The sequence below is a fragment of the Betta splendens genome, chromosome 4, assembly GCF_900634795.4.
Source record: "Betta splendens chromosome 4, fBetSpl5.4, whole genome shotgun sequence".
Classification (NCBI taxonomy): Eukaryota; Metazoa; Chordata; class Actinopteri; order Anabantiformes; family Osphronemidae; genus Betta; species Betta splendens.
The window spans coordinates 12824442-12837524 of record NC_040884.2 but is presented as its reverse complement, the minus strand read 5'-3'; the positions used below and the strand labels follow the sequence as shown (position 1 = coordinate 12837524).

Sequence of the window (13083 nt, the reverse complement as noted above, 5' to 3'; positions counted from 1 at the left end):
CCAACCAAACCAAACAATGTCCTGTGTCCTGGGACGTATTGCTGTCACCCATGACCATCGTTTGGAGCAGACCCAAGTGTTTGCGTCCCTCACCTCAGGGACTTTTAGGGTGTTTGTGGATGCTTTGAGGACACTGCTCCCCTTCACATGCACGCTGCTTAGAGAATGGAGACTATTGAAATGGAACGTCAAATGTTCATAAGGGAAAAATTCCTAATAATGAGAAACTATTTCCAAGCTGAAATATGCAATAAGTGTTTTATCATGAAACAACATCCTCAGTTGGAGCCAAGGAGCTGAAAACACATCAATAATGTGTCAAATGAACACAATTCTCTAAAGCCCCCCCCCCCAAAAAAAAAAAACATTCATAGGGGGATCACTCTCCCCGACCTGAATCAGTGAATTTGTCCAAATGTCTCTGATCATGTGTTTGGTTTTGGTTTATCAGTTATCTTGTACAGGATCATCCTCATCCTGCCAGGGAGTAGATTTAAATAATTATTGAGTGAGACATTCATCTCTGCGAACCCTGAGCAGCAGCGGTTTCAACCCGTTTGCTGGAATCTGAAGCCACAGAGCAGATGCACATACTCTGAGCAGGTGGCTCCGTCATGAGGGGGAAGTGACTCAGAGGCTGTGTAGCTGTGGTGTTTTTGTGTAATCCCTCCCCTCACACACAGAGGACGGCTTACTGACTGACTGACTGACTGACTGACTGACTGACTGACTGACTGTCTGTATCAAAGGGAATGATCCGTGGCCTTCAGAGTCAGAAGCTTCTCCACTGGACAAGCGGTAAGTCAAGACGTCTGACATCAAAAACATCCGCTCTCTATTCCTGCTTCTCTCTGAGGTTAAACATGTTTTTGCAGATGGAGCTGACGCAGGCAACTACTCTGTTTGATTACAGCTCCTACCCCACTGGGTCGGAAGAGCCGGTTATAATCTGTGCCAGGAACGATGACAACTATTTTGGAGCTCAGCTGTCCATCCTCTACTACTTTATGTTCCTGTTCAGCTTCTTTTGCAACGGGCTGGTCCTCGTCATCATCTACCAGTGAGTGAGGTTTGGTTGTTTAAGCAATGTCCTGGCACAAATACATACATCCCAAAAAAGGCTTCATTTTCCATTATGTCAAAGCTTTGTTGCACATAAAAAAAACAAAACAATAAATGCACCTACTGCCATCTGCAGCATTATTATTGTTTAGAGAAAAGTTGTTGTTAAGTTAGTTGCAATGGTTCATTGTGTGAGTCACTGAAGCCTGGAAAAATGATTTTAATCAACATTATACACATCTACTTTAAAACTAAACTAGACTTATTAATCATGTTTTCAACTATTAATCATATTATATATTATATTTATATGGAATGACTGTGGAGTGTGGTGATTAATTCACTGAGAGGCAAAGCTTCTGGGCATTAGACAGAATCTGTTGAACTCTGTGGAAGGTGGAGGGGAGCTGGTTAGTGAGGTCAGTCAGACACAACCCACTCTGAGGCATTTACTGTGGCTGCTCTCTGTAAAACCACAAGTTGTAGTAACTAGAACTTCCTCTATTTCAGCCTAGTTGAGGAATTAAAGTGGGAAAGGACGATTCTTCGTAGATCAGTTTGGTGCGAACTGTCCCTGAAGCTTGTGATCCGTTGCTTCTGACCCCCTAGGTTTGAAAAGCTGACCACCGTGACCAACATCCTGCTGCTGAACCTGGTGCTCTCCTCGCTCCTCTTCATGAGCAGCCTTCCTTTCCTGGGAGCCTACATGCAGCTGCAGAACTGGATCTTCGGCAGGGTCATGTGCAAGGTGGTGGGCAGCATGTACAACCTGGGCTACTACAGCTCCATCCTCTTTCTGGCTCTTTTGACCTTCGACCGGCACCTCATCGTGGTTTACTCCCTGGGTGCAGCGGGGATGAGGAAGAGGATGTACGCCTGGGCGTTCTGCGCCGTGGTGTGGCTGCTCAGCGGCCTGGCGTGCATCAGGCCCATGATTATCCAGAACACTATTTTTATTAAACGCACCAACACAACCTTTTGTGAAGAGTATCCTCATAACATGACCAACCATCAAGCGCAGCAGTTGGAAATAACTGGCCTTTACATAGACTTTTTCTTTTTCTATATCATCCCTCTGCTCGTCATTATTTACTGCTACATTCGGATCGTAATCACTGTCATGTCGTCCAGCATAGTCATTAGGGTCAAGACGGTGCGGCTGATATTCATCATCGTGCTGTTGTTCTTTCTGTGCTGGAGCCCCTACAACATCCTAGAGCTGCTCATGACAGTGTCCCCTTCGTATGACTGCCAGGACATCAAGACGAGAGGCTATGCACTTCACACCACACGTAACATCACCTATCTTTACTTCTGCATCAGTCCCCTCTTCTACACGTTTGTTGGAAAAAAGTTCCAGAACTACTTCAGGCAGCTGCTGGTGAAGCACTTCCCCACAGTGAATAAACAAATATCTGTGAGTCAAAGCAGCAGAAGCAACACATCGACGAGGATCACGCGTATTGAGCTCTAGAGCCGAGCCTCAGCTCTGGGACGTGGCCTAATGAAACGATCAGCTGTTTCCTGCAGGACTCTTAGAAAGCTCCTCTAACATTCGTTCATTTACAGAAAAATACTGACTTCTTTCTAATTGTGAAATCTGAAATTGTGTAAATAAACCTACTAATGTAATGCAGTTGCTTCTCTGTTTTTCTCCATCCAACTTATATTTCACAAAAGACAAGGAAGTAGTTAGAGGAAGCTGAAGGTTCGTGTTCAGCACTTATTGGTTTCTGCCTTGTACAGGATCATCCTCATCATCATTCTACCAGGGAGTAGATTTAAATTATTATTGGGTGAGACAGTCATCTCTGCGAACCCTGAGTCCAAACTGCCGCAGGCTCATAAAACAAACAGCACTGATGAAAGATGACCTAATAGTTATGGAGCATAGTCTCCTGCTAAGGGACTAAGCGGGACATACAGTAGAGCAGCTTGTCCTACAGTCAACACCACTGGTACCTTTCTTTCACGTTCATACACATCCATCAAGTCAGGCACTAAGCTGTGGAGAATCATCAGCTGCAGAAGCTGAGTTTTGGTCCAAAGGCGAGAGCAGCAGCGGTTTCAACCTATTTGCTGGAAGCTGAAGCCACAGAGCAGATGCACATACTCTGAGTAGGTGGCTCCATCATGAGGGGGAAGTGACTCAGAGGCTGTGTAGCTGTGGTGTTTTTGTGTAATCCCTCCCCTCACGCACAGAGGACGGCTTACTGACTGACTGACTGACTGACTGACTGACTGACTGACTGACTGACTGACTGACTGACTGTATGAAAGGGAATGAGCCGTGGCCTTCATAGTCAGAAGCTTCTCCACTGGACAAGCGGTAAGTCAAGACGTCTGACATCAAAAACATCTGCTCTCACTTTCTGCTTCTCTCTGAGGTTAATCATGTTTTTGCAGATGGAGCTGACGCAGGCAACTACTACTGTTGATTACGTCTATTCCGACCCCACTGGGTCGGAAGAGCCGGTTGGACCCTGTTTTAGGGACGATGACAACTATTTTGGAGCTCAGCTGTCCATCCTCTACTACTTTATGTTCCTGTTCAGCTTCTTTTGCAACGGGCTGGTCCTCGTCATCATCTACCAGTGAGTGAGGTTTGGTTGTTTAAGCAGTGTCCTGGCACAAATACATACATCCCAAAAAAGGCTTCATTTTCCATCATGTCAAAGCTTCGTTGCACATTAAAAAAATAACCCATAAATGCACCTACTGCCATCTGCAGAATTATCATTGTTTGGAGAAAAGTTGTTGTTAAGTTAGTTGCAATGGTTCATTGTGTGAGTCACTGAAGATTGGAAAAACAAGTTTAATCATTGTTGAAAACACATCTACTAACTGAACATCTACTACTAAACTAAACTTATTAATCTTGTTTTTTAACTATTAATCATATTTTGATTCTATGGAACTGACTGTGGAGTGTGGTGATTAAATCACTATAAGGCACAAAGCTCAGAAACTTAAGGTCTAGTGACCTGATGAAAAGGCCTGTGGACAGGAAAGGGATCCTCTGGGCTTTAGACAGAGAATCTGTTGAACTCTGTGAAAGGTGGAGGGGAGCTGGTTAGTGAGGCCAGTCAGACACAACCCACTCTGAGCCATTTACTGTGGCTGCTCTCTGTAAAACCACAAGTTGTAGTAACTAGAACTTCCTCTATTTCAGCCTAGTTGAGGAATTAAAGTGGGAAAGGACGATTCTTCGTAGATCAGTTTGGTGCGAACTGTCCCTGAAGATTGTTCTCTAGTGACCCGTTGCTTCCGACCCCCTAGGTTTGAAAAGCTGACCACCGTGACCAACATCCTGCTGCTGAACCTGGTGCTCTCCTCGCTCCTCTTCATGAGCAGCCTTCCCTTCCTGGGAGCCTACATACAGCTGCAGAACTGGATCTTCGGCAGGGTCATGTGCAAGGTGGTGGGCAGCATGTACAACCTGGGCTACTACAGCTCCGTCCTCTTTCTGGCTCTTCTGGCCTTCGACCGGCACCTCATCGTGGTTTACTCCCTGGGTGCAGCGGGGATGAGGAACAGGATGTACGCCTGGGCGTTCTGCGCCGTGGTGTGGCTGCTCAGCGGCCTGGCGTGCATCGGGCCCATGATTCTCCAGAACACACATTTTTACGGACACATCAACACAACCTTATGTCAAGAGAATACTCGTGACCTGACCTACGGGCAGCAGTTGAAATTAACTGGCGTTTACAATGACTTTTTCTTTTTCTATATCATCCCTCTGCTCGTCATTATTTACTGCTACGTTCGGATTGTAATCACTGTCATGTCGTCCAGCATAGTCATTAGGGTCAAGACGGTGCGGCTGATATTCATCATCGTGCTGTTGTTCTTCCTGTGCTGGAGCCCCTACAACATCCTGGAGCTGCTCATGACAGTGTCCCCTTCGTATGACTGCCAGGACATCAAGACGAGAGGCTATGCACTTCACATCACACGCAACATCACCTATCTTTACTTCTGCATCAGTCCCCTCTTCTACACGTTTGTTGGAAAAAAGTTCCAGAACTACTTCAGGCAGCTGCTGGTGAAGCACTTCCCCACAGTGAATAAACAAATATCTGTGAGTCAAAGCAGCAGAAGCAACACATCGACGAGGATCACGCGTATTGAGCTCTAGAGCCGAGCCTCAGCTCTGGGACGTGGCCTAATGAAACGACTAGCTTCTTCCTGCAGGACTCTTAGAAAGCTCTCACATTCGTTCATTTACAGAAAAATGCCTGCACAGACAATAATGAGTATAATTGCTAGTGTTCGGGTGACACCGACTTCTTTCTAATTGTGAAATCTGAAATTGTGTAAATAAACCTACTAGTGTAATGCAGCAACTTCTCTGTTTGTCTATGTCCAACTTATATTTAACAAAAGACAAGGAAGTAGTTAGAGGAAGCTGAAGGTTCGTGTTCAGCACTTATTGGTTTCTGCCTTGTACAGGATCATCCTCATCATCATCCTACCAGGGAGTAGATTTAAATAATTATTGGGTGAGACATTCATCTCTGCGAACCCTGAGTCCAAACTGCCGAAGGCTCATAAAACAAACAGCACTGATGAAAGATGACCTAATAGTTACAGTATGGAGCATAGTCTCCTGCTAAGGGACTAAGCGGGACATACAGTAGAGCAGCTTGTCCTACAGTCAACACCACTGGTACCTTTCTTTCACCTTCATACACATCCATCAAGTCAGGCACAAAGCTTTTACAGCTGATGATTCTCCACAGCTGAGCGTTGGTCCAAAGGCGAGAGCAGCAGCGGTTTTAACCTGTTTGCTGGAATCTGAAGCCACAGAGCAGATGCACATACTCTGAGTAGGTGGCTCCGTTGTGAGGGTGAAGTGATCCAGAGGCTGAGCTGTAGCTGTGGTGTTTTTGTGTAATCCCTCCCCTCATGTGCAGAGGACGGCTTACTGACTGACTGACTGACTGACTGACTGTATGAAAGGTAATGAGCCGTGGCCTTCAGAGTCAGAAGCTTCTCCACTGGACAAGCGGTAAGTCAAGACGTCTGACGTCGAAAACATCTACTCTCACTTTCTGCTTCTCTCTGAGGTTAATCATGTTTTTGCAGATGGAGCTGACGCAGGCAACTACTCCGTTTGATTACAGCTCCTACCCTACTGGGTCGGAAAAGCCGGTTGAAATCTGTGCCAGGAACAATGACAACTATTTTGGAGCTCAACTGTCCATCCTCTACTACTTTATGTTCCTGTTCAGCTTCTTTTGCAACGGGCTGGTCCTCGTCATCATCTACCAGTGAGTGAGGTTTGGTTGTTTAAGCAGTATCCTGGCTCAAATACATACATCTCATAAAAGGCTTCTTTTTCCATCATGTCAAAGCTTCCTTGCACATTAAAAAAAACGAACCCATAAATGCAACTACTGCCATCTGCAGCATTATCATTGTTTTGAGAAAAGTTGTTGTTAGGTTAGTTGCGATGGTTCATTGTGTGAGTCACTGAAGATTGGAAAAACGAGTTTAATCAATGTTAAACACATCTACTAACTGAACATCTACTACTAAACTAGACTTATTAATCTTGTTTTCAACTATTAATCATATTATGATTCTATGGAACTGACTGTGGAGTGTGGTGATTAAATCACTATAAGGCAAAGCTCAGAAACTTAAGGTCTAGTGACCTGATGAAAAGGCCTGTGGACAGGAAAGGGATCCTCTGGGCTTTAGACAGAGAATCTGTTGAACTCTGTGAAAGGTGGAGGGGAGCTGGTTAGTGAGGCCAGTCAGACACAACCCACTCTGAGCCATTTACTGTGGCTGCTCTCTGTAAAACCACAAGTTGTAGTAACTAGAACTTCCTCTATTTCAGCCTAGTTGAGGAATTTTAGTAGGAAAGGACGATTCTTCGTAGATCAGTTTGGTGCGAACTGTCCCTGAAGCTTGTTCTCTAGTGACCCGTTGCTTCCGACCCCCTAGGTTTGAAAAGCTGACCACCGTGACCAACATCCTGCTGCTGAACCTGGTGCTCTCTTTGCTCCTCTTCATGAGCAGCCTTCCCTTCCTGGGAGCCTACAAACAGCTGCAGGACTGGATCTTCAGCAGGGTCATGTGCAAGGTGGTGGGCAGCATGTACAACCTGGGCTACTACAGCTCCATCCTCTTTCTGACTCTTCTGACCTTCGACCGGCACCTCTCCGTGGTTTACTCCCTGGGTGCAGCGAGGATGAGGAACAGGATGTACGCCTGGGTGTTCTGCGCCGTGGTGTGGCTGCTCAGCGGCCTGGCGTGCATCAGGCCCATGATTATCTATGACACACATTTTCATGGACGCACCAACACAACCATATGTGAAGAGTATCCTTGTGACCTGACCTACGATCAAGTGCAGCAGTTGAAATTAATTCGCGTTTACGTCGACTTTTTCTTTTTCTATATCATCCCTCTGCTCGTCATTATTTACTGCTACGTTCGGATTGTAATCACTGTCATGTCGTCCAGCATAGTCATAAGGGTCAAGACGTTGCGGCTGATACTCATCATCGTGCTGTTGTTCTTCCTGTGCTGGAGCCCCTACAACATCCTGGAGCTGCTCATGACAGTGTCCCCTTCGAATGACTGCCAGGACATCAAGACGAGAGGCTATGCACTTCACATCACACGCAACATCACCTATCTTTACTTCTGCATCAGTCCCCTCTTCTACACGTTTGTTGGAAAAAAGTTCCAGAACTACTTCAGGCAGCTGCTGGTGAAGCACTTTCCCACAGTGAATAAACAAATATCTGTGAGTCAAAGCAGCAGAAGCAACACGTCGACGAGGATCATGCGTATCGAGCTCTAGAGCCGAGCCTCAACTCTGTGACGTGGCCTAATGAAACGACTAGCTGCTTCCTGCAGGACTCTTAAAAAAGCTCCTGTAAAATTCGTTCATTTACAGCAAAATACCTGCACAGACAATAATGAGTATAATTGCTAGTGTTAGGGTGACACTGACTTCTTTCTAATTGTGAAATCTGAAATTGTGTAAATAAACCTATTAATGTAATGCAGCAGCTTCTCTATTTGTCTCTGTCCAACTTATATTTAACAAAAAACAAGCAAGTGGTTAGAGGAAGCTAAAGGCTTCATGTTCAGCACTTCTTGGTTTCTGCCTTGGCACATTTCTTGCTTCTGTGTGTTCAGCACTGATGAAATAAACATCCTAAATCAGTACGGTTTGGTATTTTCATAATGAAACATCCGTTTTCAACAGTTGTTTTACTTGCATCGTGGAAGACACGCAAAAAGATGCAAGATCTTATTACATAAGAAAACAAACAGACACTGAGTTGATGTCAGACGGACACTTCCTTCCTTAAACTATCTGCTGACAAACCCTCTAGTTTAAAGTGTTATGTTTCAGGGTTAGTTGCCAGTGGATAAAGCTCTCTCTTTGATGCCTCTGTCAGCTGGACCTCTCAGGGAGCTTGTGGTGCTCCAGAGATCCTAATACTTAAGCACATACACATACATTTAAGGCCTACAGTAGGGGGTGAGCCCCGTGGGTATAAGCATGTATGTGAGAGTGCATGGGTTCACGTATGACTAAGTACAGTCAGTTTGTGGAAGTATAATTGGTGCAAGTGTCTATGTATGTAGTGTGGTTGGTGTGTGTGTGGGGGGGTTCTTTTCTCAGCTCAGGGTGCATCAAACCGCTGCCGGGGTGGTGTCTTCTGCTGACCCCACCTATTGTCAACCTTATGTTGCAGGCCTAATGTTAATGTTATAGACAAGCTGCTGGCGTGGGCCCCGTGTCGCTATTGTGGGAGTGGTGGACTGGTGGCAGGGTCCCTCTCTGGGGCGCAGGGTGGGACTCCTGGTGGATTGCTCATGCTCCAATGTCTGTCTCGCTCTTTTGGTGAAAAATGTTACAGCTGTTTTGTGGTTGAGTACGATGTTATTTGAGTGAAGTGTTGTCAGAAAGACATTCAGCAGAAACTGGATAGTTTTGTCTGTACCACAACTCATCAGTAACTTATTTAATTACAATTTATTTCTAAACTTTTATTAACAAATAGGAGGCTGACATGATATAATACACTCAAAAAAAAATGAACTTTGGGTGTTGTTAGCATTACACTGTTGTATTACGTTGAAACTACGATGAAAGGTTAATTTTAGTGACAAGAACCAAGGCAGTTATGTTAAATCAACGTAATATTGTTTGTTTTCAAAAGGTACATAATACTGTTAATTTGAACCAACATAGGTCTGTCGTTTAAAACGCACGAACGGCATTGAATGAAGTAACGAATGTCCCAACAAACTTTCCGTAGTTATAGGCACACGTGCGCATGGCACAGGATGCCGCTTTCAAATCTTTCCCTGTAATTATGCAATGCCGTTCGTGCAGTTTTAAACTACTGAGTTATGTTGGTTTAAATTAACAGTATTATGTATCGTTGAAAACACACAATATTACGTTGATTCAACATAACTGCCTTGGTTTTCCTCACTAAAATAAACCTTTCTTCGCAGTTTTAATGTAATACAACAGTGTAATGCTAACAAAACCCAAATTTCATTTCTTTAGAGTTTGGGCACTTTAAAAGCAAATATTTATCATTTTGCATGTGCTGTATTTTTGTATCAACTAATAAATTTTTGTTGGTAGCGTTTTTGTTTTGCATTTGCCTTCTGGATGATTCAGAGGGATTTAACAATTGTAGTAAATTTCTTTCTAGTTGGTACAGTGGTTAGAGTGTTGCGCTGTTGATTAAGAGCTTGTGAGTTCAAATCCGTAGAGAGGTTTGTTAGGTGAGGGGCAAAGGGTCTCAAATTAAGAACCGTAGGAGTAATCCTTAATGGTGATTAGTTACAATAAGAACCGTAAAAAAAAAAAAATATTTTTTAAATTTTATTAAATTGGACAAAAATGTGTTAGGTTAAGTACACTGAACAAAGTATAGGATCATGTTGCCTCAATGTAATACTAACATGTTGACTGAACATAATTCCATGCGGTAGCATTTACAATAATGTTAAGTTCAAATAACTTAAGAGCATGTTGTTGGATTTATTTGTCCATTTTTTTTCTATTTAAGCAGCTGCATTGTGTGGGACCGGTTGAGTTAAGTAAATCCAACAACTCATTTCTTTGAGTGTAGGAATTAAGGAGTTAGACTGTATGTTTTATTATAAAACAATGTAATTTGTAAATACATCATACATTTCTATGCACACTCACAAAGCCCAACAGTAGAAAGTGACGCTCACCAACAGTTGCCGTATCCCTGTGATATTAATAGGCTGAACAAATATTTGAACCTTCATAAATCTGCTCTTTCTCATCAGTAAGTTGGTGAAGGTGAACAGACTCTTGCATTTGAAGGCACGGGTTAAAACATGAATGCAAGCAGGAAGTAGATAAATTGAAGATGTGTTTTCCTGCTCCTCCTCTCCCGCCCCGTCATTTAAAACCTCAGCACATTCCTGCCAGAACATTCCAGTGTCCTGTCAGGCTGTGAATGGTGCCACAAAAACAATAACTGTGGTAATAAACATTTAAGTCAACAATCTTTTTACAACTAACAAGCTTGACCTTGTGCTCTTATGTAAACAGTGTGAACAGGTTCTTAATAGGTCAGTTTTAGCTCAGTCTAACAGAAGAGGAGGACGTTTGACTGCTTCATTTTAAGACTTCCCAAAGGTTTCCCAAAACCCATCACCTTATCAGTTTTATACTAAATCGGACATTGCAGACATCTTCATTTTGTGTGCATTACATTTAATAGGACTGAAAGGTGCTTCAGGTCAGAGGCCTTCAGGTGCCAGTTTTGTTCATATTTATGGTCTGTCTGTCATCAAGGCCTGGTCTTGAATATGTGAAACATTTTTTTATTTTTTTTATCCTTTTTTTATATAGTGACTTGTGTGGTTGTTCCACTGATGTTGTCCTGAATTTAAGAAACTCACTAAAAACAAGTCAAACGTCTATTTTGGTTATGAACTGTAACAGTCAAGCTTGAAACAATATAGTTGACACATTGTTGACACAAAACTATTGGAAACTCAAACATGTTTCAACTTTTTTTTTCATTTGCAGATTTATCGTGACAAAAAGAAGAAGAGGAAGAGGAAGAAGAACAAAAGTTGTATTCCTGTTGCCATGACTCAACTTTTAGACAGCTTCACCTGGAAAACTGAGGTTTCTCCAGGTGAGTCTAAGAAGTAAACTCCTTGTACATTTTTATTGAAACTCAGCCAAAGTCAGTCTGATGCAAAAACGAGCAATGACTCAACTTCCTGATACTGAATGACTGTCACGGACAGTAATGATGAACTAAAATGCAGTGAAAGTACTGTAGTAAATCAACGACTTTTACTTTGTTCTTATTGAAATATTAAAGATAAGCGTTCATATTTTCTTGTTAAGCCACAAATTCTATTATAATTAGTCGTTGCCCACATGAGAACAAGAGAAAAGAAAAATTTCACTATTCTGCAAAAATGATGTCAGCTTGGCTCTCTGTGGAGACAGACGGAGGAAAGATCTCTCACCTTCACGCTATGTTTCATTTTTACTTTTTAATAGAAGTGTCAAGAAGCTCTCAGGGGTCCTCCACTTGTGCAGAATGAAAATTAATTGGAGGATTAGAACTACATGCACCCTGCACCCGGTCCTGACTTCTAACATGGCTTTAGGGCCTGTGGAGCTGCTTCTGTCTGAGTTCAGTGTGAGAGAGAGGATGCTTAGTATTCAGCAGAGAAATGTGCTCTGTATGTGCAGCCTTACATCACACCGCTCAATAAGAGTATGGAAATCAATCGATCAATCAATCAATCATTTGGTCAGCAGACACACATTTAGTTTTTCATTTCAACATTATTTTTAATGGATCTTGACTTTTCTTTTTTTTTTTCTTTTTTTTTGACTCTTTATTTATTTTATATTTTATTTTTCATACATTGTTGCGCTCGTCAATGACTCTGTTCTTGGTCTCGCCCTCAACGCTCAAGGTCCTTGGGATCATGCGAGTTATGATTGTGTACAGTCCATCCGCTAAACCTCAGCGACACAAGCTGCACACCGTTAAAAGGTTAGACTCTCGTCTTTCCAACCATATAAACCATTTCCAGCTACAGTTCCAGTCACCAAGCGCTCAAAAAACAATAACCATAAATCCATACATTTTCCATCACTTACTTTTGACGACTTCTGAGCTTCAAATCGCGCTCATTCACGTCGTGTGTGGTCTCGTTTTGTCCGTTATGATCCAGCGAATGTAATCCAATAGAGCGTTTCGTTCCAGAACACACGGTACAACCACACTGGTCCAAAAACTGCAAGCTTCTGCTCCAACTCCTGAGCGATTTTTTTTTTCCAACTTCGGTGAGCCATATTTAGCTACATTTAAAAGCGAAAGTAACGCGAACTTTTCAAGATGGAGGCAGCAGGGCTTCCGCTTCGAACGAGACCAACTAGGCCGGAAACTTCCCTTGTACGGGATTAATTGGAATATGCCAAATCGGATCCTAATTAATTAATAGGGTTTAAATAGGGCTCGAAAGCTGAGGGGTTAAGGAAAACAAGCCTCAGGCTGCAAAGGCTGTGTTTCTTTCTCACCTTTGCCACGTCTGAGGTCATTTCCTGTCTACCTGTCTGGCCTGGAGTAATTATCGCCTGGACTCCATGTTGAATATTTGAGGATGCTTCCCGCTGGTTCATTTCTGCTTTCCTGTTTTTACATCCTGGTTTGTTCGTCTTCATACAGTAGTCTCCTGTTTGTTTGTCAGTTCAATCCTTTTTGGGTCTTTTGTTGTTTAGTTTGTAGGAAGAAACTTTGTAAGACCTAGTTATTAACTTTCGAAATAGAAGGATATAAAAACAAAACAAAGCATTGAATTAATTAGATCCAATTTACTTATGAGGCCTGAGGTCTGGCTGGTGCTCTGACTGTGCACTGTTGGCTCCAGGTCTGATTCCCTTTTCATTTATTGCCAATAGGTTAGTAAATGGCGCAGAGTTAAAGTGTCACCTTTACAAATCGGTTCAAACATATC

At 43.0% G+C, this 13083-nt stretch overlaps 3 protein-coding genes across 3 annotated transcripts; all 3 read left to right on the top strand.

The window, feature by feature from the left end:
- The first annotated feature begins 690 nt into the window (after positions 1-690).
- On the top strand, positions 691-2694 carry LOC114853654 (C-C chemokine receptor type 3-like). The gene is made up of 3 exons (XM_029147288.3): positions 691-798; positions 876-1060; positions 1672-2694. The coding sequence occupies exons 2-3, from the start codon at positions 876-878 to the stop codon at positions 2534-2536; spliced, it is 1050 nt and encodes a 349-aa protein (XP_029003121.1). The 5' UTR covers positions 691-798; the 3' UTR covers positions 2537-2694.
- Positions 2695-3256: 562 nt separating this feature from the next.
- Positions 3257-5404, top strand: LOC129602894 (C-C chemokine receptor type 3-like). The gene is made up of 3 exons (XM_029147287.3): positions 3257-3391; positions 3469-3656; positions 4342-5404. Exons 2-3 carry the CDS (start codon positions 3469-3471, stop codon positions 5198-5200), a joined length of 1047 nt encoding a protein of 348 aa, XP_029003120.1. The 5' UTR covers positions 3257-3391; the 3' UTR covers positions 5201-5404.
- Positions 5405-5972: 568 nt separating this feature from the next.
- Positions 5973-8250, top strand: LOC114853656 (C-C chemokine receptor type 1-like). Its single transcript, XM_029147289.3, has 3 exons — positions 5973-6073; positions 6151-6335; positions 7018-8250. Exons 2-3 carry the CDS (start codon positions 6151-6153, stop codon positions 7880-7882), a joined length of 1050 nt encoding a protein of 349 aa, XP_029003122.1. The 5' UTR covers positions 5973-6073; the 3' UTR covers positions 7883-8250.
- The last annotated feature ends 4833 nt before the right edge of the window (positions 8251-13083 follow it).